The sequence below is a fragment of the Pinus tabuliformis genome, chromosome 7 (genome assembly GCF_031772625.1).
Source record: "Pinus tabuliformis cultivar Carrire ecotype Pingquan chromosome 7, CPIR1, whole genome shotgun sequence".
In the NCBI taxonomy this organism is placed as follows: domain Eukaryota; kingdom Viridiplantae; phylum Streptophyta; class Pinopsida; order Pinales; family Pinaceae; genus Pinus; species Pinus tabuliformis.
The window spans coordinates 516,321,385-516,347,030 of NC_142293.1; the positions used below are offsets into that span (position 1 = coordinate 516,321,385).

The window sequence follows — 25,646 nt, forward strand, 5'->3', positions numbered from 1 at the left end:
TGATTTGTCATGCATCAATGTTAGAAGAGGTCTACTAGTGACTCTATAGAGTCCTTCAAATCTCGATCCCAATGTAAATGCATTCCTCATAAGTGATCCAACAGGCCAAGTAAGAACCTTTCCCTTGATGAAGGCAACCCTCATTCCTTTTTCCTCCAAAGTGAGTATTGATACCAAATTCTTCTTCAATCCTGGCACATACATCACATCATGGAGAAAAATTGATTCACCAAAATCCAAATAAAATTTGACGAACCCAAAACCTTTAACAAGATGAGTGGAGTTGTCTCCAAGAATAAGTTTCAAATTTGACTCCCTCTCTACCAAATTATAGAAAACTTCCTTATACCCAACGAAGTGATGAGTGGCCCCACTATCAACCATCGAATATCCCACAAATCTGGAGGAGAGGAACTAGTAAGGGCATAAATAAGAATATATCTAGATTGATGAGCAACATTACTTTCATACCTAGAGAATCTTGACTTCTTTTGAGGACGACTATCTTCTTCATGATCACTTGGAGCATCTCTTCTTCTTATTTCATCTCTTCCATTGTGACCATTCCTTCAGTCATATCTTCTTCTTCAATCATCAAACCTGTTGTTGTTGCTTCTAGTGTTGTAGTGTGGACCATTTTTCTTCTCAATGCAATCTCGAGCATAGTGGCCTCTCTTACAACAATTGAAGAATTCAATGTGCAATGATTCCTTGGATCTTCCAAACCTTATATTTGAAGTTTGATGAGGAGGATTTCATGAATTTGATGGACCTCCTTTTCCTTTCTTCTTCTTCTTTTCATGAGTGATGAATGCAACGGGCTCTCCTTCATGCTTTTGTTTCCTGCCTCTAAAAGCCATCATTTATTCTTCTTGAGTGAGCTTTCCAACAATCTCATCAAATGAAGGAAAAACATTATTGTTGCTTATAATAGTAATAAAGGTTTCCCAAATAGGAGGGAGACCTCTAAGAGTAACAATCACCAATTCCCTGTCAAGCACAGTTTCTCCAACTCTTTGCAATTGATCTCTGAGACGAGATATCCTCATAATGTAGGATGCACAGACTTTCCTTTGTTCATTTTTATGTCTTTGAGTTGATCTTTCAAGGAGATGATTTCATTCAAATTGTTGACTTCATACATGTTGACTATCTTATCATCCCTGTCCTTAGACTTCCTCAAATTCCCAACATATGCAAGTAAACTAATTCAAATTGTTGACTTCATACATGTTGACTATCTTATCATCCCTGTCCTTAGACTTCCTCAAATTCCCAACATATGCAAGTAAACTATCTTGTAAACCATCAGCTATAATTTGCCTTGCTTTTAACTCACCTTTATTGTACTTGTTCTTGGTGGTGGCGTAAGCTTTCTCCAAAGGATCAGGTACTTTTCCTTGAATGTATTCCAAAACATTATTGTTATTAACTATGATCTACAACCTAATTTTCAATGTAGTAAAGTTAGATGAGTCACCCAACTTCTCATGTTCCTTGAACAAAGAGGAAGAAATATTGACTTGACTAAATCGGCTCCTACAACTTTCCAAATATGATTGCTTCAATGTTTGTCTCCTTTTTGGCTTGTCCTTCACCTTAGCTCTGATACCATGTTAAATTTTCATTTTGTATAATCTTGTATCAATTACTTTAGCCCAGCTCAATACCTCAATTAGCAACATTTTCAATATCAATTAATCTTTCCAACCATCAACAGTAATTGAAAATAGAACAATAAATGACAAAGGAGACAATCAACACATGAATAAGAGACACTAGATTTGGTCAAAGACCAAGGAAAACCCCTTTTCTTTGTCCAAATTGAGTCAAAATTGGTCCTCTCAAAAAGAGGAATCTAATACCATGGTTGGAATTTGTCACTGAGATGCCAAATTGACATCTTATCCTCAAATCTTATTCACATCTGCGCTCTATATGTGTTAGGTAATTAATGAACAATTCTACAATCATGTCTCACATTCTCTTATACTCATTAGAGAAACTTTGAGGTCAAAAATGGGTCTCAAAACAAAAATGTACAACAAAAAAGCAACTTTATAAGAACTAATAGGATTCAATATGATGATGTCAACCATGGGGGATGATTCAACATTTTTGGAGTACAAAAGAAAAAAAGGGTAAAAAATTTATTTTTTCAACTTGTATTTTCAACTTATCTCCTTATGATTTTACTCAAATTTCGAGCAAGAACACTTCTTGGATGCAAAATTTAATTTTGAATCCAAAGAGTACTCATGTTGCATACTTTCGATTGACCCTACTGCACGAAAAAGGTGAAATACAATAAAAACGTTATTGCAATCACATTTTTTCATGTATTTCACATTTTTCGTGTAGTAGGGTCTATAAAAAATATGCAACATGGGTATTCTTTGGATGTAAAATTATATTCTACATCCAACGAGTGCGCCCGCTCGAAATTTGAGTAAAATCATAGGAAGATACGTTGAAAATATGGGTTGAATTTTTTTTATTTTTTTTTCCCTCCAAAACTTGGTGAGGTAAACTAATATTATTTTATTATTTCTACTATTATTTTATAATATTCCTTGGGAGGCCCATTTTATACCTCAAATTTTCTCTAATGCTAACCATTTTTCCTTTCAAATGTACATATTTTCGTAAAGATAGTTTGTTGGATTTTAGTATTCCACACAAGAATATGAAGTGAATAGTCTTGCCTCTTTGCATTCCACCAATTCATTTCACACCTTTTCAAATTTTGAATATTAAAAACAAAAATAAATGCTCCATCAAATATTATTTTGAGCCACATGTAATGATTAAATACACCAACATAATGCCAAGACCATGTAACTTAACATTTACACTCCACTCACCAAGCATCAACAATACTTTTGCATATCAAGCATACCAACAACATATCCTTTGCAATTTATGCAACTTCATATATCAACAACCTCATCATAATATATTGACATAATACATCAACTTGTTCATCAACTATGCAGACACTTTGTCATCACCCTTTGCAACTCCTTTGTTCTGTTGTCAATAATTATGTTCTGATGTCAACACCTTTGCCTTGTTGCTCCTTTTCCATCACTCTGTGCACCACAACTTCTTCATGCCTTTGTCGTAGCCTTTCATCGAAACAATGATCATGCCTTTGCCTTGCATCATAACAATCTTCTTGCATCACAACATCTCACTCATCATATGCATACATGTTTACGATTAGCCACTACTCCATATGCACACAATTTGCCTCACTAATCAATCAACATATGTAACCACAACACCCTTTGCAACATAACAAACATATGAAAGCAACTTGAACAATATGTTCAGTTGATGCCATCATGTCATCAACTGTGCATATGCCATCATACTTTACTACGCCTTTACCCTGGTGTCAACATGTCAACTTCTCATACTCATAGGATGCTCACACCTCATGTTTCTCCTTTTGTCATCAAGCATACCAAGCATGCCTTGTTGCTCCTAAGATTTCCTTTTCCATCAATGACAACAATCCCATCATTGAGTGTAGAGAGGCCCCACAATACAGGTCATCCCAAGAGACTATGCCCGAAGCAAATCAAGGAAGCATAAAATGAAAAGAGTTGGGTAATGGGACCCGAGGAATGGAAAGATTGCTAACAACTAACAGTGTGTCAATTAGCATATATATATATAGATATATATATATATATATATATATATATATATATATATATATATATATATATATATATATATCACACATGTAAATGTGAAGACCTAGGCCATGAATGGGTCGATAGCTAATACACTAATGCCAAGTGGCATTGGGAGGCTAGCTAGGATAGCCATGTGCCAAGTTGATGACTTGGCACCATCTGATTCGTTGAGATTCGAATAGTCATATCTCTCGATCCAGAGGTCAAACTAAGACATAATTTATATTGCTAGGATCATCTCGATGAGACGAGCGTGATGTAAGCACCCATATGAATTTTTGATGCAGTTGAAAAGGATTCAAAAATTTTAGACCCCATTTCCATAACGCTACCTTAGATCTCGGGTTAGCATAGTGACCACCTCCTTCTAACATTTGGTTGATGGGTCATGGGAGGGTTTGTGTTACAAAAACTAAGTGAAACCCACTAGCTCAAGTCAAAACTATAATCAAAATACAATAAGTGGGTGTCAACTCCCTCACAATCCTCCAATAGAAGAGTGACTCACCAAAAGTGGTTAAATGTACAACAAAAAGGTTACATGTGTGGTCTTGAGGGGATAGGACAAGTGCACCCTTCGAAAAACATGCCAACGTGCCATAAACGAGTAAAAAAAAGGTCAACCATGGGCCTGAGGACTAGAGCGCTCCAACAAATCTGAAAAGAAGGGCACAATCATTTCAAATCACAACCACCACACAACTATGATGTGAGGCGTCTAAGGGGAACATCCAATGTAGGATGCCACATGTGGCTCCTCAACCAAGGTGCTCCTCTAATAAGATTTTGATTCAAGTGCCATGTCTTTTGTAATTGTTGTAACTTGTGACCCTATGTAATGACCTCATAAGAGTCCTCAAACACCTCAACAACCTCCCACATGTGGTTCAAGAAGGGGATAATCATGCATTTGTGTGAATACATCCATTTGTGCAAGAGGGGTATCTCTCAATAATGACGGACAAGATGAACTCTTGGTTAAGAATCTTCTTGAGGGTTTTCAAGTATGGTCACGCAAAGCACTATAGATAAATACTCCAGTCATTTAATTCTCCCTTGAGAGTCTTTTATAATCCAACAAATCATTCAAAAGAGAATTTTTTAATATTATGTAAACCCAAAGGAACTTTGAGTCAAGATATTGAATTGAATTGTTAACAAACCTCTTATAAAAAAAAGGTTGACTTGTTAACAAAATATATTTTAATCCATGTCCAAGAATGATATTGAAAGAATCAACAAACTATCCTAAATCCCAATATCTCTTGCCTAGATAAAACGAAGAAAGCTCCAAATGGTCAAGTTGCATAATGAAATGTTACTTCAATCATCAATAAATGAATGAGATTTCACTATCCTATAATACGAGTGGGAAAAATATAGTATGTTTCATATTTCTACGAGACTTAAATCTATGTAGTATCATTATTGTCATAAGGATTAACATGAATTCAAATATGAATATATGAGGTGGCTAAAATGTTTATATTTTTCTTAGTTTTATAGGAAGAAAAACATGTGATGGGGTCTCTCTGCACATTAAGTTTCTTATGCTAGATGTTCATGGTCCATACCATGAATCTAGTGTAAATCCAAGCACAAACTTATAAACGCAAGTGTTTATTGTTTTTAACCAGTAAGGTCCCATACCCATGAGGGATTTTCCTTCTAGTCAAATGTATGATTGCACACAAAGAAATTATATTAAATGATCTTGTAACCATGCTCACAAGTTTATCAAAGCACGCCTTTATAGCCTTCATTGTTTTTGAAGCTCAATAGGTTCAACTGGTTTGAATGCACTGTTTCATAGTAGAGTTTTTTAGAGTGTTTCACGAGGTCTCTAATTCTAGTCCTACCAAGGTTCAAGTTCGTTCAAGTCTCACTAAGCTACCAACTACTCTTGTGGCTCGCAATTTAGCCAACCTCTTTCGAGACATTCCAGGAAAAATGGAGATCTATTAAGGTTATATATATATATATACAGGCATTCAAGCAAAATATCAATTAATTAAAGGTAGCAAGTTTATAGAATTCTTATAGTTTTCAAACATGGTCCTTTCTTATGATTACATCATGGTTATTTAAGAATATAATCTACTTGAAAAAAAATAAAGAAAATATATATATATATATATATAAAGTGACCCACTGAGATGTCTCAGATGTACTATAAATAACAAAGGTATTATTGTAAGTAGCAAGGAAATATTACACTTGCCGATTATTGTAATATTTCCTTGCTACTTACAATAATACCTTTGTTATTTATAGTACATCTGAGACATCTCAGTGGGTCACTTTAGAGTAGCTATAAACATCAAAATTCAGTTTACTTTATAGCTCCAAAAATGAAATATCGCATAGCTCAATTAAGAACAGAGATACATGCAACCCCTAGTCTATGGACAATCATATAAACTATAATCTTTATGTTGCACACTTATTCCATTGATAATGATCTTCCTCTTGTTTTCACAACCATGGATGTAGACCTCCAGTGTTTCTCATTAATCTACCATGGTCTATCCCAGAAGTTGTCAGTGCTTGTATATGGATTTCAATGCAATGGATTACAAAGGGAAACTATCCAAGCAATAGATTTGATAGTAGCCAAATAACTGGGAATCTGTATAAACTGCTAAAATTGCTTGATTTTAACTTTTTAGTTGTTGCTAATTGCTCACCATCATATAGTCAGCTCAGGTTTTAAATTTGAGCTCGCAAAGTTCAGGATTCAAAGATAACCTGATGCTTATTAGGCACCCATGATCTCACCATGACTTGGGAGATCCAAACCTAATGCTTACAAAATTCCAATTGTTGTGCTTCACCAGTCCTTGACATCATCCATAGCAATCCTGCTGACCTCAGGCATTCTCCAACTAATATCCTCCATAACAGGTGGTAAATAGTAAAGGCCATTAATTTGCCTCCAACCCATACAGGCATTGACTCATTATTAATTAGAACATGTTTCCCAAACATGGAACACATAATGCACTGGCTGAGCATTTCTAATAAAGGAAAAGAGAAAATGATTGTATTTGGAATTCAAATTATAGCCATGCAGGAAAACTATACTGTTAATTAGCTTCTAAAATGTAATACTAACTGACCCAAGAAAAAGAAAATGCGTTTCAGGATCAAATATAAAGCCCATCCTTATTAGGCACCCATGTTGTCACCATGACTTGGGAGATCCATACCTAATGCTTAAAAATTTTCAATTGTTGTGGTTCACCAAAGTTCAGGATTCAAATATAACCCCTTGTTTATTAGGCACCCATGTTCTCACCATGACTTGGAAGATCCACACCTAATGCTTATAAATTTTCAATCGTTGTGGTTCACAAGCCCATGATTTCATCCATAGCACTCCTGCTGACCTCAGGTATTCTCCAAATAACATCCTCCATAAGGGGTAGTAAATGGAAAAAGCCATTAATTTGCCTCCTGCCCATAGAGGCATCGACTCATTACTAACTGAACATGTTTTCACAAGGTAGAACACATAATGCACTGGCTGAGCATTTCTAACAAGGGAAAAGAGAAAAGCATTGTATTTGCAATTCAAATTATAAAACACACAGGAAAACTATGTGGTTAATTAGCTTTCCAAATGCAATGCCAACTGACCCAAGAAAATGAAAATTCTTTTCTTTATTGCTGATCATTAGCTCTAAATAATTTATTACATGCCCATTTCAATTGAAAATAGGCCTCCAAATCTAACCAAAGAATAAACATCTTTAATATGCATCAATTCATCCTTATGCAGATGCTAAGCAAGTCTTGTTTTGGACATCCTCTTCATCATCTGAGAACTTATAATTTGAATAAACATCCAATAGCATTTCTCTACAAGGAACAACTGCTCCCAATTTAATGCATGCTAAAAATGCACCAGATAGTTTTCTATGCAAGCTGTATGCCTCATCAGGTGGAGGAGACAAACGATGCTTCAGCATAGTAGCTCCCAAGTGTGAAATGTCGCTGGTCATATTATTAGATTTGAAGTCAAAGCCACCTGTCCTTAAGAAAGGAAGCCCAACAAGAAAAGCTGCTTCTGTGTGTGCATCTAACATAATCTGAGATTCCATCCCAGTAAGGAAACCCAATCTGCGGGACATTTCGATGACATTATCTTTGTCCCGATTTGCACATGCAAGCACCTGCTTAATTAAGAAATTCAAGAGGTCATAAAAACATACCTCATAAATAAAACGCTAGAGGAAATAAACAAGCACAGATATTTACCATTCTCAAATAGTTATCAACAAAATCCTTCGGGTAATCTCGTGCAGCGCCAAAGTCAATCAAGTTTATTATATTTGTGCTTTCATCATAGAGGAAATTGCCCCAGTTGGGGTCAGTCTGTCCAGCCACATAAACATGTCAAAGCTCAACATAATAAAATAGGCATTTAAATAACCTCCTATTGATCATCCAATAATAACATTGCAAAGGATGTAAATATTGAAAATAGGCAGTAAAACTTAAAAGACAGTCATGTTCAGCTGCCAATACTGTCTAGTGACTTTTCAACGAGAAAACTACGCATGTGATATATAATACTTATATATAAACATGTCAAACCCATAAGTGAAGACATATCCAACAAACAAACAAGGGGTTAATGAGCTGAGGTAAAAACCAAATCCATTAGACAACATTTTCTTAAACAAAGATAAAGCTCTGAAAACAAATGTTGCTGGTGTATCCAATGCATTTTGTATAGAAGTTGAAATTAAATTTGTTTTCAACTTTGCATATGTTGATGAATTTGAATCAGACTAAAAATTAGAATTCAAGTTTGTGACACAAGCAGAACAATGTACTCTAATACATGCACGCAAAAAAGTATAAAGAATTCACACCTAATGAATTGTCATATGAAAAGAAGTAAAATACAATTTTATCAGCTCCATACTCAATACATGGAAGAAAACTCTTAAAAAAAAATTCAGTCACAGAGATATCCAGAACACACATCTTCCATAGATGTCCGTGAATTAATACAACTTGAACTCCAAACCAAGTTTATATTCAATCATGGAGTCTCCAAAACATCTAAAACCATCTCTACTGCTGTATGCCTGGTTTTGAGTTGCCAAGATTCTAGGAGCTTGCTCATGTCATAAAATCCCAGATGGAATATATATTTGAAGGCCCTGACCAAAGTTCTTAGAAGGGAGTACTCCATTAAACGAACATATTTTGACTTGTTGACCATCTTTGAAGGCCTGAAACATGGAAATGGCACAAGGATAGAGTGCTCAACCTTTCGAGCATTATGAAACATAATGAATGGAAGACGACTTGGAAATCTGCATTAATTAATGAGAAATCTGTTGAAAGGAGTGCCAAGTGACACAATTGATATTAAACACCCAAAGAGCACTCTCATAGAAGACAATTAAATGTATTTTACACATCTAAAATCCCCTAGAAGAGGAGTGTGCTCCACATACAAGAGGATTTAGTTATGTTTTATTGCCAAAATATTATGATTCCAAGTTAAATAATGTGGCAAGCATCTCATCAAACATATACCATGAAGGTGATCCACCAAGCAAAAGCATGAAATATGAACGACCAACCATGGCAATCCACTACTAAGGAGAAAAGTGAGTTTCCTCCACCAACACTGTTAAAATTGGCAACTAGGGCCAAACTCCATGTGGGTCATCTTATTTATGGCAGCTGATATTTTTCTTGGATCCCTCTCATCAGGTGTAGTATTGATCTAAAGATCATCCAATTCCGATGAGTATTCATGGGGTTATGAATTTATTTGTGTTATAAGACAATCCGTCAAGGTCGGCTAGCAACCAAATAAACCCCACATGTGCTCAACGTTTTAGTATAAATAGAGGTGGCCTTCAAGTCATTTCAACACACTTGGGATCTCTTCCTCTCTCTACTTGTCTTTGGGTTTTAGTAGGAGGAGAGATCCTAAGGAATAACGTTGCCCTGATCCAAAGGGCAAAAAGCCGGAAAAGCCGAAAAAGCCAAAACTGCCGCAAAAGTCGGAACTGCCGGAACTGTCGGAAAAGCCGGAAATGCCGAAACTACTAGAAAAGTTGGAACTGCCGGAAATGTCGGAAAATCCGGAACTGCCGGAAAAACCGGACCTACTAGAAAAGCCAGAAAAGCCGGAACTGCCATAAAAGCTGAAAAAGCCAAAACTGCCGAAAAAGCCAAAATTGCCGAAAAAGCCAAAAAAGACAGAACTGCCAGAAAGGTCGAAAGTGCCGAAAAAGCCGGAAATGCCAAAAAAGCCGGAAAAGTTGGAACTATCGGAACTGCCGGAAAAGCTGGAACTGTCAGAAAAAACTGGAACACCAGGAATGTCGGCACTGCCGAAACTGCCGAGAACAACCGAAACTACTGAAACTGTGGGGAACAGCCGGAACTGCCAGAACTACAAGGAACTACCAAAACAACCGGAGCATCTGTCTCTGAAGGAAAGCAGCATGCAAGGGACAGCTAACTAACATTGGGACAGTTGTATGGTACTTAGCAACAAATACACCAAGCATGCAATGTTATAGCTAGCATGCAAGGGACAACTAGCATGCAACAACAAGCATGCTAAGGACAACAAGCATGCTAGGGACAACAAGCAAGCAAGGGACAACAGGCAAGCAAGGTGCAGCCAACACATAGGTCAGGATGGCAACATGGTGTAGCAATGGCACATAATGCAGTACAATGATGGGTACAGTTATGATTAATGAAGCATGATGAGATGCAGCATAATGATGATGGGTGCAGCATGGTGCAGCGCGGTGAGGTGCAGCATGATGACAAAATGCAGCAAAACGACAAGTGAAGGAGTCATCTTGGAGAAGTAGTTGAAGCAACATGTCTTCAACTGATCTCATGTATCATTTTCTTAGAGATGATCTATGCTCTTATCTAGATAAGTCAAAGTGTTGACTTCTGTTGTAAACGTACTATCTCTCTCTCTCTCTGATGAATTATTGAAGAACATATAAGAAGAACTGATCAAGGGTTTCTCCCTGGCTAGCGCCACATCTTGTGTCCTCTTGTCTTGGCTTGTCTTCTGCGATTTATGTTTATTTTCTATTTGCAGTTTACTTTAATGTTGATGTGATTGCTAATCTGGAAAAGATATGGAGCTAACTGTGAAAATTGAAATAAAATGCTCTAAGCATAAAACATACCTAAAATTAACATGGTATCGGAGCTAAGGTGAAGACAATGCCCAAGCAAGAGTGATAGAGCAATCACCGAAGACGATTGGGAAAGGACAAAAGGATCAGTGTATTCCTCATCCGTCTTCAAATTCACCGGGGGTGAAGTCGAAGCAGAGAATATTATCAGAATGGTGCAGCAGAAGTTTCTGATGGCCTACCTAAAGATCACTTCAATGGGAAGTTTGGATCTAAGGGTGGAAGGAAAGGCAGATGCCTTGGTTGTAATAAGTTCGGCCATTATGCGAAGGAGTGTCTGAATGGCAGAGATACATCTCTTGATGAAGATAACAATCATTCCAAGGACATCTTCAATGATCAAAGGAATGACAGGTAATGCAGGTCATCAAGGAAACAGCCGACTCTTCAAAGAAAGCAAGGAACCCCAGAAGGGTGCACTCTCTAATTTGGTAGAGATGGAAACAATCGTGGGATTATACTTGGAGTCGATGCCACCTATCCCGGAAAGGGTGTAGAGAATGTTACCCCTCAATTGAATGAGGGTAACTCGATTCATTTACAGAATCTCGTTTATGTACCTAATCGCAAGAACCTGGTGTCCATTTCGGCAATGGAAGCCAAAGGTTACAGGGTGGCATTCATCAATGGAAAGGTTCGTGTTTGAAAATATAATTTTCAAATATGCTTTTTCTCATGGGTTTAGGGTTGGCAATTTGTATCAAGTTGCAGGATGGTCCATTGGGGATCATGTCAATTGACATATCGCATCTATAACACCGGAGGTCTACCTATGGGGCCCTACCTGATGTGAGGCAAATGGTGATAGGGATGTCTGAATTCAAGTAGAGCATGAAGGTACATGTTTGAGATTTACCAAAGGAAAATCTTATAAGGGGACCATTCCCCTCATGCAGCAGGTCCACAGGTTTGGAACAACCCGAGGAGTTTGAGATTCATGATCAAGAATCTCATGTATACAGGTGAAAGAAAGCCCTCTATGGCTTGAAGCAAAACTCCCCGAGCGTAGTATGAGAGGATTGATAGCTGTCTGATGAAGCTGAGATTCACTAAGAGTGAAGCCAATCCAAACCATTGTTTGAAGGTTGTGGATGATAGACCTCTCAAACCAACACCTTATGAGGATGACCTGTTTTTGAAAGGTGCAGACCCTCTCATTTGCAGATGTAAGAGGGAGTTGGATTGCGAATGTGGAATGATAAACTGCAATCCTGTGACTACCTCAAGGATCTTATATTTCAGAAGTTATATGGTAGTGATGTCGGACCAAATTTGGGAAATGTCTCTGAGTTTCATAAACTCATTCACGTTGATGTTCTTGGTGAACTTTCGTCCGGATATATGTTTTGCAGTTAGCATGGTGAGCTCATATTTGGTTGAGCCTCACTGGATTGGTGCCAAAAATCTTCTGAGATATCTTCAGAGCACAATCTCTCATGGATTGAGATACACTGCTGGAAATATGAAACTGCATGATTATTCGAATGTTGACTGGGTAGGCAGTGTGGAGGATCACTAGAACACTTCTCAGTGCTGGTTCTCCCTGGATTCTGCTTCGATATCATGGATGAGAAGGAAGCAGAAGTCGGTTGCTATAAGCACTGCCGAGACCAAATACATAGCTACAAGTATGATCTCGTGTGAAGCTGCATGGTTGCAGAAGCTCTTAAGTGAGTTGTTTGTAACTTTGTACACATGATGAATACCACTGTGATTCTCTGTTACAACCAGAGGGGGGATTCGACTATTGAGGAATCTCGTATTTGATGATTGCTCCAACAGATAGACATCAAATCCTACCTTATCTGCGATATGGTAAGTTGATGAGCGAGAAGGCTCCATCGCATTGAGACTGATGTACAGGTTGCAGACATTTTGTCAAAGCCCCGAAGAAAAGGTCAAATCTGTGACTTTCCCGAACGACTTAGAGTCGTTGAGATACCTTCTTATAAGTGTCTTGCATGTTGCATGCATTGAGCTTTGGGAGCTCTGGGGGGCTTGGGGTACTTACTGGAGCAACATACGACCACAGGGCGACTCACCCTCCCTTGGTGGTGCACTATGAACAGGATGATTAGTTCTTCTGTGGACCGGGATGATTAGTTCTCCCATGGCAACTGTGGAACAAGATGATTAGTTCTCCTATGGGCCGGGATGATTAGTTATCCCGTGGCAACTGTGGAACAGGATGATTAGTTCTCCTATGGGCCAGGATGATTTGTTCTCCGTGGCGACTGTGGAATAGGATGATTAGTTCTCATGTGGGCCAGGATGATTAGTTCTCCGTGGCATCCACTGACAGGATGATTCGTTCTCCTATGGACAGGATGATTAGTTCTCCTGTCAAGGCATCCTACCCATGCAGTCTGGGACTCATGGGAAGTACCTCTCATATGATCAATGAGTAGGGAAATGAGGATAGGGACCATAGTAGTACTATCGATGGACGCATTGTTGTATCTACCGTACTCACTATGCTAGGATGACCTCCATTGATATGGGATCAGTATGAGTGGTTTGAGATACTCTCTTGTCACATTGATCTGGGATCAATGAAACTGATTTGGGATCAGTATGAGGGGTTTGAGACACTATCTGTGATATTGATCTGGGATCCATAAAACTAACTTCGGGTCAGTAAGGGTGATGTGACACACTCTCTTCAGATGACACTGACTTCAAGTCAGTAGAGAATGGTATGAGAAATTCTCGATCAATTCTTCTTCTTCATGGTTCAGCAAAGCAAAGCTCGGCAGACCAAAGCAGAGCAGAGCAGTGCAGGGCACTAATGGCAGAGATAGTACAATTGGACATATGGATCAACGGATGGAGTTCTCCCTAGTTGAGAGGGAGTGTTAAAATTGGCAACTAGGGCCAAACTCCATGTGGGTCATCTTATTTATGGCAGCGGATATTTTTCTTGGATCCCTCTCATCGAGAGGTGTAGGATTGATCTAAAGATCATACGATTCCGATAAGTATTCATGGAGTTATGAATTTATTTGTGTTATAAGACAATTTGTCAAGGTCAGCCAGCAACCAAATAAACCCCACATGTGCTCAACATTTTAGTATCAATAGAGGTGGCCTTCAAGTCATTTCAACACACTTGGGATCTCTTCCTCTCTCTACTTGTCTTTGGGTTTTAGTAGGAGGAGAGATCCTAAGGAATAACGTTGCCCTAATCCAGAGGGCAGAAAGCCGGAAAAGCTGGAAAAGCCAGAACTGCCGGAAAAGCCAAAACTACCGGAAATGCCGGAAATGCCGGAACTGCTCAACAAGCCGGAAAAGCCAGAACTGCTGGAAAAGCCGGAAATGCTAGAAAAGCCAAAACTACCGGAAAAACTGGAACTGCTAGAAAAGCCGGAAAAGCCAGAACTACCAGAAAAGCTAGAAAAGTCAGAACCACCGGAAAAGTCGGAATTGTCGGAAAATCCGGAAAAGACGGAACTATCGAAAAAGACGGAACTGCCGGAAAAGCCAAAACTGCTGGAAAAGCCGGAAAAGTTGAAACTGCCAAAAAAGCCGGAAAAGCCGAAAATGCCAGAAGAGCCGGAACTGCCGGAACTGCTGGAAAAGCCGGAACTGCCGGAAAAGCCGGAACTACCGGAAAAGCCGGAACGCCGGGACTATGGGGACTGTCGGAATTGCCGGGAACAACCGGAACTGTCGGAACTGCGGGGAATAGCCGGAACTACCAGAACTGGCGAAACAGCCGGAGCATCTGTCTCCGAATGAGAGCAACATGCAAGGGACAACTAACTAACATTGGGACAGTTGTATGGTACTTAGCAGCAAATACACCAAGCATGCAAGGGACAACTAGCATGCAACAACAAGCATGCTAAGGACAACAAGCATGCTAGGGACAACAAGCAAGCAAGGGACAACAAGCAAGCAAGGTCAGGATGGCAACATGGTGTAGCAATGGCACATAATGCAGTAGAGTGATGGGTACAGTCATGATTAATGAAGCGTGATGAGATGGAGCATAGTGATGATGGGTGCAGCACGGTGAGGTGCAGCATGATGACGAAATGCAGCGCAACGATAGGTGAAGGAGTCACCTTGGAGAATTAGTTGAAGCAGCATGTCTTCAACTGATCTCATGTATCATCTTCTTAGAGAGAATCTATGCTCTTATCTAGATAAGCCAAAGTGTTGACTTCTGTTGTAAACGTACTATCTCTCTCTCTCTCTCTGCTGAACTATTGAAGAACATATAAGAAGAATTGATCAAGGGTTTCTCCACATTGGGGTTTGTCCCTGGCTAGCGCCACATCTTGTGTCCTCTTGTCTTGGCTTGTCTTCTGCAATTTGTGTTTATGTTCTATCTGCAGTTTACTTTAATGCTGATGTGATTGCTAATCTGGAAAAGATACGCAACTAACTCTGAAAATTGAAATAAATTGCTCTAAGCATAGAACATACCTAAAATTAACAAAAAAACCAACTCAAATCATATGATACTACCATCTCCAAGCATAGGGGTGTAAGAAAAGAAAGCAACTAAATGAAGCTCTGTACCCTCATTCCATCTAGAACACCATAGGGATCATGCTATGAATAATGTCTTGTGATGAAAATCAAAAGGGGAACCTCATGAAGCACATCGAAGGAGCATTAAACACACCTTATGGAGCACCCTTTAATTTGGAGCCTTGCTTGTGGAGGAAATCACCTTGAAGGTTGGCATGTGTACCTTAGAAGTGTAGCGCTCCATATCTATGAGCCTACATGTGTCTTTGTAGGTTGCTTGTAAGGGCATTGTCCCACATATGCATTGTCAGCCTCCCTCACCTCTCATATATATAGAGGAAAGAAGGAGTCCTTTCACTATTTCAAATTCATTCATTCTTGCTCATCTTGTGTAAGAGATGTGACTAGGAGGAACAAACAGTAGAAAATCTAGAGCATCCTCCAAGCTAATAATTACTTCTAATGAATATAGTTAAGTTAAATCATTTCTTGTGTTCTTTTCCATCATAAAGTAATTATACAGAGGATCTCAACAATAAAACAAGAATGCAATAAGGATCATAAAGAGACAGCCACACAAGAACACAACATTTACCCTCGGAAAACCCACATGGGGGAAACCAAACAACCTTTTCCTTATAGAATCAATTCAACAAGAGACATCAAAGTCATAGACAAATTTACTAGAATAGAAGCAAGATGACCATCCACCAAGAGCCAAGCCAGCCCTCCACAAATTCCAAGACAAGTGTCCTCAAATCTGTCCACAAAATCTCTGCAACAAGGTCTGCTTCAGGTCTACAAGAGGGCCGAAATTCGTCCTGCAACTCGGCCTCAGACTTTGCACTATACCACAGAAAGTATGCCACAAAAACTCATCCAGAACTCAATCTCCTTTGTCAAAAAGAGCAAGGGCAGATAAAGTGATTTTCTTCCTTTTGATTTCAGCCTTTATACTCCTTGTCTTCTTCGCTTAGAACAAAGATATGACCATCATCCAAAGTGCTCTTGGAAGGAGATCGAATGGGCTACTTATAGCCTTCAAGTGAAGCGAGTGGGTGTATCTTTGGGCAGGCCGACATGATGTCTTGGAGAGCCAATTTGGTCAGTTCTGGAGGCAAAAATACAAATTCAAAATTCAAAATTTCTTTTGCAAAGGTCATGAAAAACATGCCTTTCATAATTTTTCTTTTGACAATCATGAGCATGAGGAACATGCTTGACAAATGATAATTTTATTAAATCAAATACATCAATGATAAAAATATACATTATGAAGATTGACCATAGTTACAAAATTCAACACAAACTTGTGTTCCTCTCTCTTGGATTTTCTTTTGTACTTCATCTCTCGTCTTGGGGTCCCTGGTCTTTCCTGGAGCATCTTGAAGCATCTGGAATATTAGGGTTACGGTTTTATCCCTTGGAGATTTGGATATTAAGGTTTTGAAATAAAACCCTATGTTGTACTTACAAAAGTGAAGAAGAGGTGATGTATTCCCTTGGAGGACATGTTTGTGTGATGCTGACACAAACTTGTCTCCCTCTCTCTTGGATTTTCTTTTGTACTTTATCTCTCGTCTTGGAGTCCTTGGTCTTTCCTGGAGCTTCTTGAAGCATCTGGAATATTTGGGTTATGATTTCATCCCTTGGAGATTTGGATATTAGGGTTTTGAAATAAAACCCTATGTTGTACTTAGAGAAGTGAAGAAGAGGTGATGTATTCCCTTGGAGGACATGTTTGTGTGATGCTAACACATTGGAGCTCCTTGTTGTGAGCTATGGTTTTCTTTGTTTGGCCTTGCTAGGAGAGCCAAAGGATTGTACTAGCCTTGGAAGGCTATGCGATATACATGAACTTCATCTTTATGTATATATATGAAGTTTCCAAATGTTTTTCGATATTACATATTTCATTTTCAGCCATATATTTCTTCAAGGTTTTGTAATTTTTAGCACTTACATAGTTTGTTGATTTGACATAATTTAACGTTGAATGTATTAAGTGATTTAACATTTGTATTGAAGAAGATAGCACAGATTTACTGATGTATTTACTAGTGTTTCACATATCAATAATATCGGAATTATCGCGATATTATCGCCAAATTGCCCCTTGCCGATATTATCGCCAAACTGCCCCTTGCCGATATTATCGCCAAACTGCCCCTCGCCGATATTATCGCCATAACTTATCGCAATAATTTCCTTGTTTTGAATTTATCGCGATAATTCGAAATTATTGCCTTGCTTTTCTCAATTTCAACTTATTACCAATTCTTTTTCTTTTAACCCTAATTTTTTAAAAATGAGTTAGGGCACAGAGTTGTGAGGATACTCTGCATATTTCCATCACGCAAACAAAGGGGAAATCCATTGTTTTCATTTCCCAAGATTCATCTCATGATACACATACCCTAATAATTAATGGTAATATTAAATTCTTAAAGTAAAAAGTGACATTTTCCTTCATCTTTCGTTTTCATCCTTTTACTTAAATTTTTAACACTACCATTAATTGACTCAAGATGTTTGAGAATGGTTCCAACCTCATTGGATTTCATATGGAGAAGGTAGAATTTTAGATCCCTGTCAAAATCTAGTAGACTTAACAATTTTTAGGATTTCAGTATTGGCGAGATTGCAACATTTCTACTAGATTTTGTGATGCATGAGGGTATGGAAGTAACATTTAATCAAGATCACCAAGCCCTCTATGTACCTTGATGTTGGTGGCATGCACTTTTGAGCTCTTCCTTCATGGCCCTAGTAAAAATGTACACTTCACTCAACCAAAATCATTGATAAGGATGTTAAGTTTTTTCAATCCTATTTTAATGCTTAGAGGGTGATCTTGATGAGTAGGATCCCAATATAGGTAATGATTTTGATGTTAAGTAGCTAATTGTTGTAGCATGATTTTCTTTGGATTTCAGAGCCTCTTAGTCTCTATTCATCTATTTTGATCCAGAGTGGATTGCACTCAGTGATATTTTGGTTATATGCACCCTTGCTATATGCATGAGAATTTTTTGCACATTTGTGCATAATAATTTGGATTCATATGGATGCACATGAATTATATGTTCTTTTCAAAATTTGAATATTTTATGTATTTTTCGGTCGACCAATCTTTTGGTCCAATTCTAATAACATTGTTGAGGATGATGTGACCATTTTCCATTAAGCAAGCAAGGGGAAAGTCGTTGTTTTCGTTGCCATGATTCATCTCAAGAGATACATTTCTTTTTGTTTTAATATGATTTTTGCGTCATTTTATTAGATCTTATGCTAGGACAAACATCATACTCAAATATCGATAGGTGATGTATCACTTGAAATCTTATATATCGATCTAATTTTCATATTTATGTACCAATGTGTTTGTTTAATGTTGATGTTGTTTATAAGTTAAAAATTTGAAAAAAAAAATTGATAAATTTTGTGCTTTTCAAGTTTCCTGATAATTTCCAATAATTTCCCTGATATTGCTAATAATTTAAATTTTAGAACCCCGGCGATAAATTGCCGATAACAATAAATATAACAATGGTATTTACAACTATTATAAGTGATTTTCATATCTGTTATATGCATGATTGTCCTACGAGATTGAAGCTCATTGCTATCTTATCCCTTGAGTTGTCGAGTGGATTGGTATGAGAGTCTTATTGAAATGTGGTTGTCATTTGTCAACCCAGTAGCACCAGAAGATGCCCCACCTTTTGTTGACCAAAGTGACATGGAAAATCATAGCTTTTCGAGTCTGGATCATCCTTGTTGGATTCTTCTCATTGAGACAAGTCTGGTGGTATGTGGCACAACACAAGAGGCCTCACGGTTTGAGAGATATCCTTGTTTGAAGATGAAGGCCCCATCTTGTGGGAAAAAACCCCAAAGGGAGATGATGTGGCACTCCTTCATTGGCCAGTGTATCATTCAAATCAAGGAAGTAGGGCTTTCATCAAAGTTTATGGCTAACATATCTCATGAAGGGCTTCAAAGATTATTTTATATCTACAAGGGGTTTTTGACTTCAAATAAAAATTAAATCCTAATTCTTAAAGGAGACGCCCTCATCCTTGGGCTCCAAACATTTAAAATTCAAATTTTAAATTTGGTTCTCCCTCCAAAATAGTAATTCAGTTGGCCCTTATGAACCCCTCCAAAACTATAAAAAGGTACTAGATCTCACTTCCAGTGTATGGATTCAACGAATATCATTTGAAGTATTTGCAGTGTTCCACGGGGACGCGTCCCCCTGGGTGGGGTGCGCGCACCCCTCGCACCCCACGCACCCGGGACGGGGAGACTCTCGGGGGTGCGTTTACCCACGTCCCCCTTTTGGGGAGACTCGGGGAGAAGCAAGGGGGTGCGTTTCCCCAGGGTGGGAGACTCGTCTCCCCGAAAGGGGTACTTCTGGGCATCCCCCCCAAAAATGGGGTTCTTCTGGGCGTCCCCCCGAAAATGGGGTTCTTCTGGGCGTCCCCCCTTCATTTTTGTTTAATTACCCTTTATATAAAAAAAAAAAAAAAAAAAAATGAAAATTAATTTATTAAAAAAAATAATAATAATAAACTAAAGTAACAATTACAAATAAAAAATTACATGAAAAGTTAGGTTTAACTCTACTTTTCATTCTGTCGCCATTCATTATGCTCTTACCTCTGTTAAAAGTTAAAACAGCTGAGTGCATTTTTTTCTTCCATCGTTTCAGTGTGAATCTGCTCCCACTGCGCCCACGAGAGCCTCAGAGCTTCAGCTCACGCCTTATCCTCCCTCTTCTCCACGCAGCGGCTTGTTGTTAGTAGTTACGTTGCAGTGGTTACTGGTTACCTTGCTGCTCCATGCAGCCGGCAGCATTGCTGCTCCACGGTTCCACCAGCCCTCCACGCAGCTGGCAGCTGAAACAACGATTTGTTATGTTCTATTTGCTGTGCTGGTAATTTTTGTTTTGCAATCTACTATGCCAGTCTCTTAACATTTTATCTACCTTCTAAATTTTAATCCAATTCAGGCCATGCATTATTATTATTAAACTGTTTTTCGGATTTCCCTGTGTTGTTTGTCTCTTTAAAACATGGGTTCAACCTCTGCTTGCTAGGTGGGTGTTTATTTCACGGTTCCACCAAACCCTCCACGTGGTCAGCAACATTGCTGCTATAATATGTCATTATTTGATTCAATTATGAATTTAAATTTTATGTATGGATCAAATTTGAAATTTCAATGTATTGGTATTATTATTACTAATTAGTCTATTTAATATGCTTTCATTATTGAACAATGAATATGAACATGAAAATTTCAAAATTATATACATATATATAATATATATAATTAAAAATTATATTATATATACCTCGACGTCCCCCCGTCTCCCCTAAATTTCCCTAAAATTTGAGGGTACTCCCACACGTCCCCTTTGTGCGTCTCCCCGCACCCGCGTCTCCCCGTCCCGGAGACTTGGTGGAACATTGAGTTTTTGACATCTGAAACTCTTCTCTCGGCCCTGTTGAGTACTTGAAAATCAAATGAGAGGCATCGGTTATGTGGGTTTTGGCATATCATTTTGGGATTTGTTGTTTTCTATTGCAGGAAGGAGGGTTTTGGCCTTCTTTAAGGCATCAATTCTAAGCACAAAAAGGTTTATCTCTGTGATTTGAGTGAGTTCCAGGGACAACGAAGAAGTTAGGTCAATGACCTAATTACATCAATCTCTGTAGACCTGTATCTTATGGCATGGAGCAACCTTGTTAGGGAAATATCTCAATGCATGGAAGTTTTGGTCTCCTTTTTTGTAGTTCCTCAGAAAAATGAAGTGTTTTTGTTTGATACAGGACTACCATTCCTTTGAAAAGGACTAAGGTCTGTCAGTAAGACAAACTATGATCAAAATTCCAAAACAATATCAATATTTTGAAGGACGATCCATTGGGGAATTGTAGAAAGTGACCTCCTGAAGTTGGTTAGGGCCTATACTTTGTGTATAGTGTGTTGATAGTTGAGGTTTGATAGGCTTGCAGCCCCATTAAATGTCTCAGCCTTGGACTATTTTGAAGTGTAAATCTCTGCCTTTATTCCACTAATCCAAGGATTTAAATCAACGTGCTAATATGACTTTCGTATGCCCTCATGTCTGGTATTGTTAGCACTCTTTGGTGTCACAAGAGTACAAGAAGGATTTGCGGCCTACTTTTTTGGGTATATCTGAAAGTAGTCAAGAGTTTGCATCTGTGGCATTATTTGAGGCACTTGGTCTAGGGCATTTTCTGAGATCTCAACCCTAAGGAATAGCTACAAGAAGCCTTTGGCTGGTTGGTGTTACATTACAATACTTCTAGGCCTGTCGCTCCACTTAAAATCTAGAATTTTGAGAGCAAATATATACATTTACACTTGCTATATGTACATCTCTTAAAGCTGACCTTTGAGCATTGAATTGAGCGAGTCCTAGACTCATCTTTGTGACCTGTAGTTAAAGCATTGATGCAGTTACATTGAAGGATTCGGCCTCCATACACCAAGTTGATTTGGAAACATCATCTGACGCTAAGTATCATTGAAATTCAATCTTGACATAACAATGCTCAATCTACAAATTAACTCTGGTTATTAATATGCACTGCTAAGGTATGTTTGATCTCTCTAATGTTGATCAGTGGTTGTCATTGATGTCAACCCAAGCAACACCAAGGGCTACCCCGATCTTGCATGGGCATTTTGACTTGACAACTTACTCTATTCTGATTCAAGGATCTTCTAGATGGATTCTACTCGTCGAGATGTTTTCGTTGATATATGGCGCGCCAAGTAATTCTTCACGGTTTGAGAAATATTCAAGTTTGAAGTTAGTAACCCCGGTTAGTGGGCTAAAACCCTATGGGGTTGTTGCATGGCACTCATAATTGGTTGTCATCATTGAATAGTAAATAATTAATAATAATAAAAATTACTCCTAAAATCCCTCCAACGTTCACTTGTTGAGGACCCTCTCAACTCAAGACATTCATATAAATAATGACCCTCTATTAAGTTTTGGTATGTTCTATGCTTAGAGCAAATTTACTTCAATTTTCATATTAGCTCAATATCAATTCCAAATTAGCAATCACATTTAACATGATAGTAAAATGTAGATAGAACATAAACATAAATCACATAAAACAAGCCAATACAAGAGGACACAAGATGTGGTGTCAGCCAGCGACAAACCCCAATGTGAGGAAACCCTTGATCAAATCTTCTTATGATCTTCAATAGTTCAGCACAGAGAGAGATAGTACATATACGTTTGAAGTCAACACTTTGACTTGCCAAAATCAGACATCAGAGATCTTCACCACAAAGATGACAGAATGAGGTTGCAAAACTAATGACAAGGACTGCAATTCTGAACTCGGGTGAAGGCAAACATTCTTCGACTGATTCTCCAAGGTGATTCCATCACCATGCTGCACCCTCAACACAGTAATATGAACCCATGATAATGTTGATTTAGGGTAGCATCGGATGTGCTCTAGCCACAAAAATTGGTGGAGAGGCTAAGGCACATCAGATCTCCAATACCCAGAAAGGGTTTGGGTACATTCTAAACAGTTTGGGAGATATTAAAATAATTAGTATTTTTAATAGAGTCCCTAAGTCTAAACTTAGGGAAATTAAAATATTAATGTGAATTAATATAAAACTGTGTTAGAATGGTCCAAAAATCATGGATCAAGCCAGATCTAATCTTAACCGTTGATTAGGGACTTAATCTCAACCGTTGATTTGTCAACGAGAAAAGTATAAGAGGAGGCTTGAGGGTCACTTGGAGAACACAACAAGAGATCAAGATTTCGACTTTCTGGGGCTGGGTTTGCTAAGAAAGTTGAGAGAGTGGTCAAAGTTGCAGCTGACGGGTAGTGAATACGGAAGCAGAGAGGCAAAGATAGCACTAGGAGGATCAGCGTAGTAGCCAGAGAGAGGGACGCAAAAGCAGCCAAGGGTTCACACAGAGGCAGCCAGGAGTTGCGCAGTGCCTCAGAGGGCCAGCGTGGGTGACGCAGAGGGCCAGAGGGTTGACGCAGTGCCTCCAGAGGCTGATGCAGGCCAAGCCAGAGTGACATTGGGCTAACACTGGGCCAGAGAGAGGCTGACGCAGTCCCTAGAGGCTGACGTTGGGGTTTCATGGGGCAGATTGGAGCTGTGGAGCTGCCGGAGTGTTTATCCGAGGTTTCAGCTAGAATATCTGCTTCCGAGTAGAGAGGTGCTACTGCCACGATTTTTATATGTTGGGTGAGCCGGATTTGGCACCTAGATTGAATTTTGAAACTGCTTAATAAATCAAACCCTCAGATCGTTGCACCGATCTTCCCACATTGGGTTTTTCCGGGGATATTAGTCCAAAAACAACAGCGTCACTTGTGTGCTTGTTTCTATTTCCTTCAGTTGATGATCTGTAATGTGTTGAGCATGTACTTGTATTTATTTCCAGTATTTACATAGTAAATAACTTGTTAATTAACAGAACAAGTAGGTAGGAATAAATCAGTAAAGTGGATGAAGGATTTCTAACATGTCAGACTTAGAAATTCCAATAGATAATAGCTTTGTCCATCTCATATTGCAGCAGCATCATACAGCCCTCTAATGGCTTCAGCAGTATGACAGCTCCATGTATTATGCTAATGATTTGAACCCTCAAATACCCATACGAAACATTGATTGTGGTGTTATGGCCTACGGCCTAACACACAATCTACAGATAGCATCATAAACCTCTGCTGCTCACAAGGAAGTCTGCACCTTCATATTCTCTTACACGATCAGCTCATCAATCTACCTTCTATCAATGACGAAGCTCCACCAAGGTCACTGAACATAGGCCTATATTAATCTGCCTTCTAACAATCCCCTTTGCTACTCCAAAGGTCACTGTACCAAGGTCTTCAACACAGTGATTTCTTCCACAGAATTCATTGTTCATAGCCTTCATCAAGTTCAGGATCTCACACCCCTTTCTCCATCCAAGTGACTGTACACAGCTTCTAAATCAAGGTCTGCAACATACAACAATAATGCCCTTGCATTTATTGTCAACACAGCCCTAAAATATGTTGTCCAAGCACGCCTTGCTGGACAGACTTCAACGCATACCCTTCAGCACTCTTCTCCACGTCATACAAGCCACTCGTACTGAATTTCAGACCTTCCTTATCTGCCTGAAGCTTGACGTTGTCCCTGTCCAAATCAGAGGTCAGATTAGGCCTCTTTTCTCTGCGGCAAGGGCATAGCTTGACCCTCCATTCTCTGTGGCCAGATTACTCCTTGTTGGATTGCGGATGAGGGCTTTTAAGGGCCTCCTCTTGCTGCATACAAACCCTTAATGATTGCGGCCTAGGACAGTGTATTAGGGCTAAAGCTTTGATGTACTTAAATCTCCTTTAGGGCTGAGATTAGGGTGCCTCCATGCTTGCGTTAAAGCCTCTCCTAGGACTGCGTAGGAGAGCCTCCTTTAGGGCAACATAGGTGCTTCTCTTCAATGTGATAATCATCCTCCAAGACTACGTCCATAGGGCCAGCGTCTAGATGTCTCATGACTGTAATTTAGGGCAGCGTATAGGTCTCTTTAGATAGCATCTAGGGCTAGAGCATCTCCTCTAGAGCAGCGTATTCTCTTAGGGACTTCTCCTTCCACCAAAACCCAAATAAGTGGAGAAGAAGAGATTACAAGTGATGTGACCAAAATGACTTGAAGAACTCTCCTACTTATGGTGTAACGTTGAGGTTTAGTGGGGGTAATTTGGTTGCTGGACGACCTTGACGAATTGTCCCATAACACAAATAAATTCATATCTCCTCAGCATCCCTTAATGTTTGTTCGTCCCATCTCGGCCTCCTCCTTGTAGAACTCAAAGGAATATCTAACTCATCCTCTGAATCTACTGGCTATGTCCCTGCTAGTGCCGCTAGTCCATGTTCATCCCTGAGGAGCCTCTTGCTCCTTCTCCTCTACCACTGCTACCTCTCGCTCATGAGATCTCCAAAGGGTCCTATCCTCATCAAATCTAACATCCCAACTCAAGATCACCTTTCTTCATCCTAGAATGTAGACTCAGCAGGCCTTCGAGACCTCATTGTAATCAACAAACACGCCCCTCTCAAATAAGAGCTCCAACTTAGTCATCTTCTTTGAAGGCACATGGACATAAACTGGGCTACCGAATATGCACAAGTGACTCATACCTGGTTTCAATCCTGTAAACAGCTCCTC

At 39.0% G+C, this 25,646-nt stretch overlaps 1 protein-coding gene across 1 annotated transcript in view; it reads right to left on the minus strand.

The window, feature by feature from the left end:
* Window positions 1-7,394: 7,394 nt before the first annotated feature.
* The window catches only part of ABC1 (ABC transporter 1), a 260,843-nt gene continuing 242,591 nt past the window's right edge, over window positions 7,395-25,646 (minus strand). The window contains exons 7-8 of the mRNA XM_089449129.1: window positions 7,968-8,084; window positions 7,395-7,882 (exon numbers count right to left, since the gene is read on the minus strand). Of these exons, the coding sequence (XP_089305255.1) occupies window positions 7,481-7,882; window positions 7,968-8,084 (519 nt within the window). The 3' untranslated portion in view covers window positions 7,395-7,480. The remainder of the gene's footprint in view (window positions 7,883-7,967; window positions 8,085-25,646) is intronic.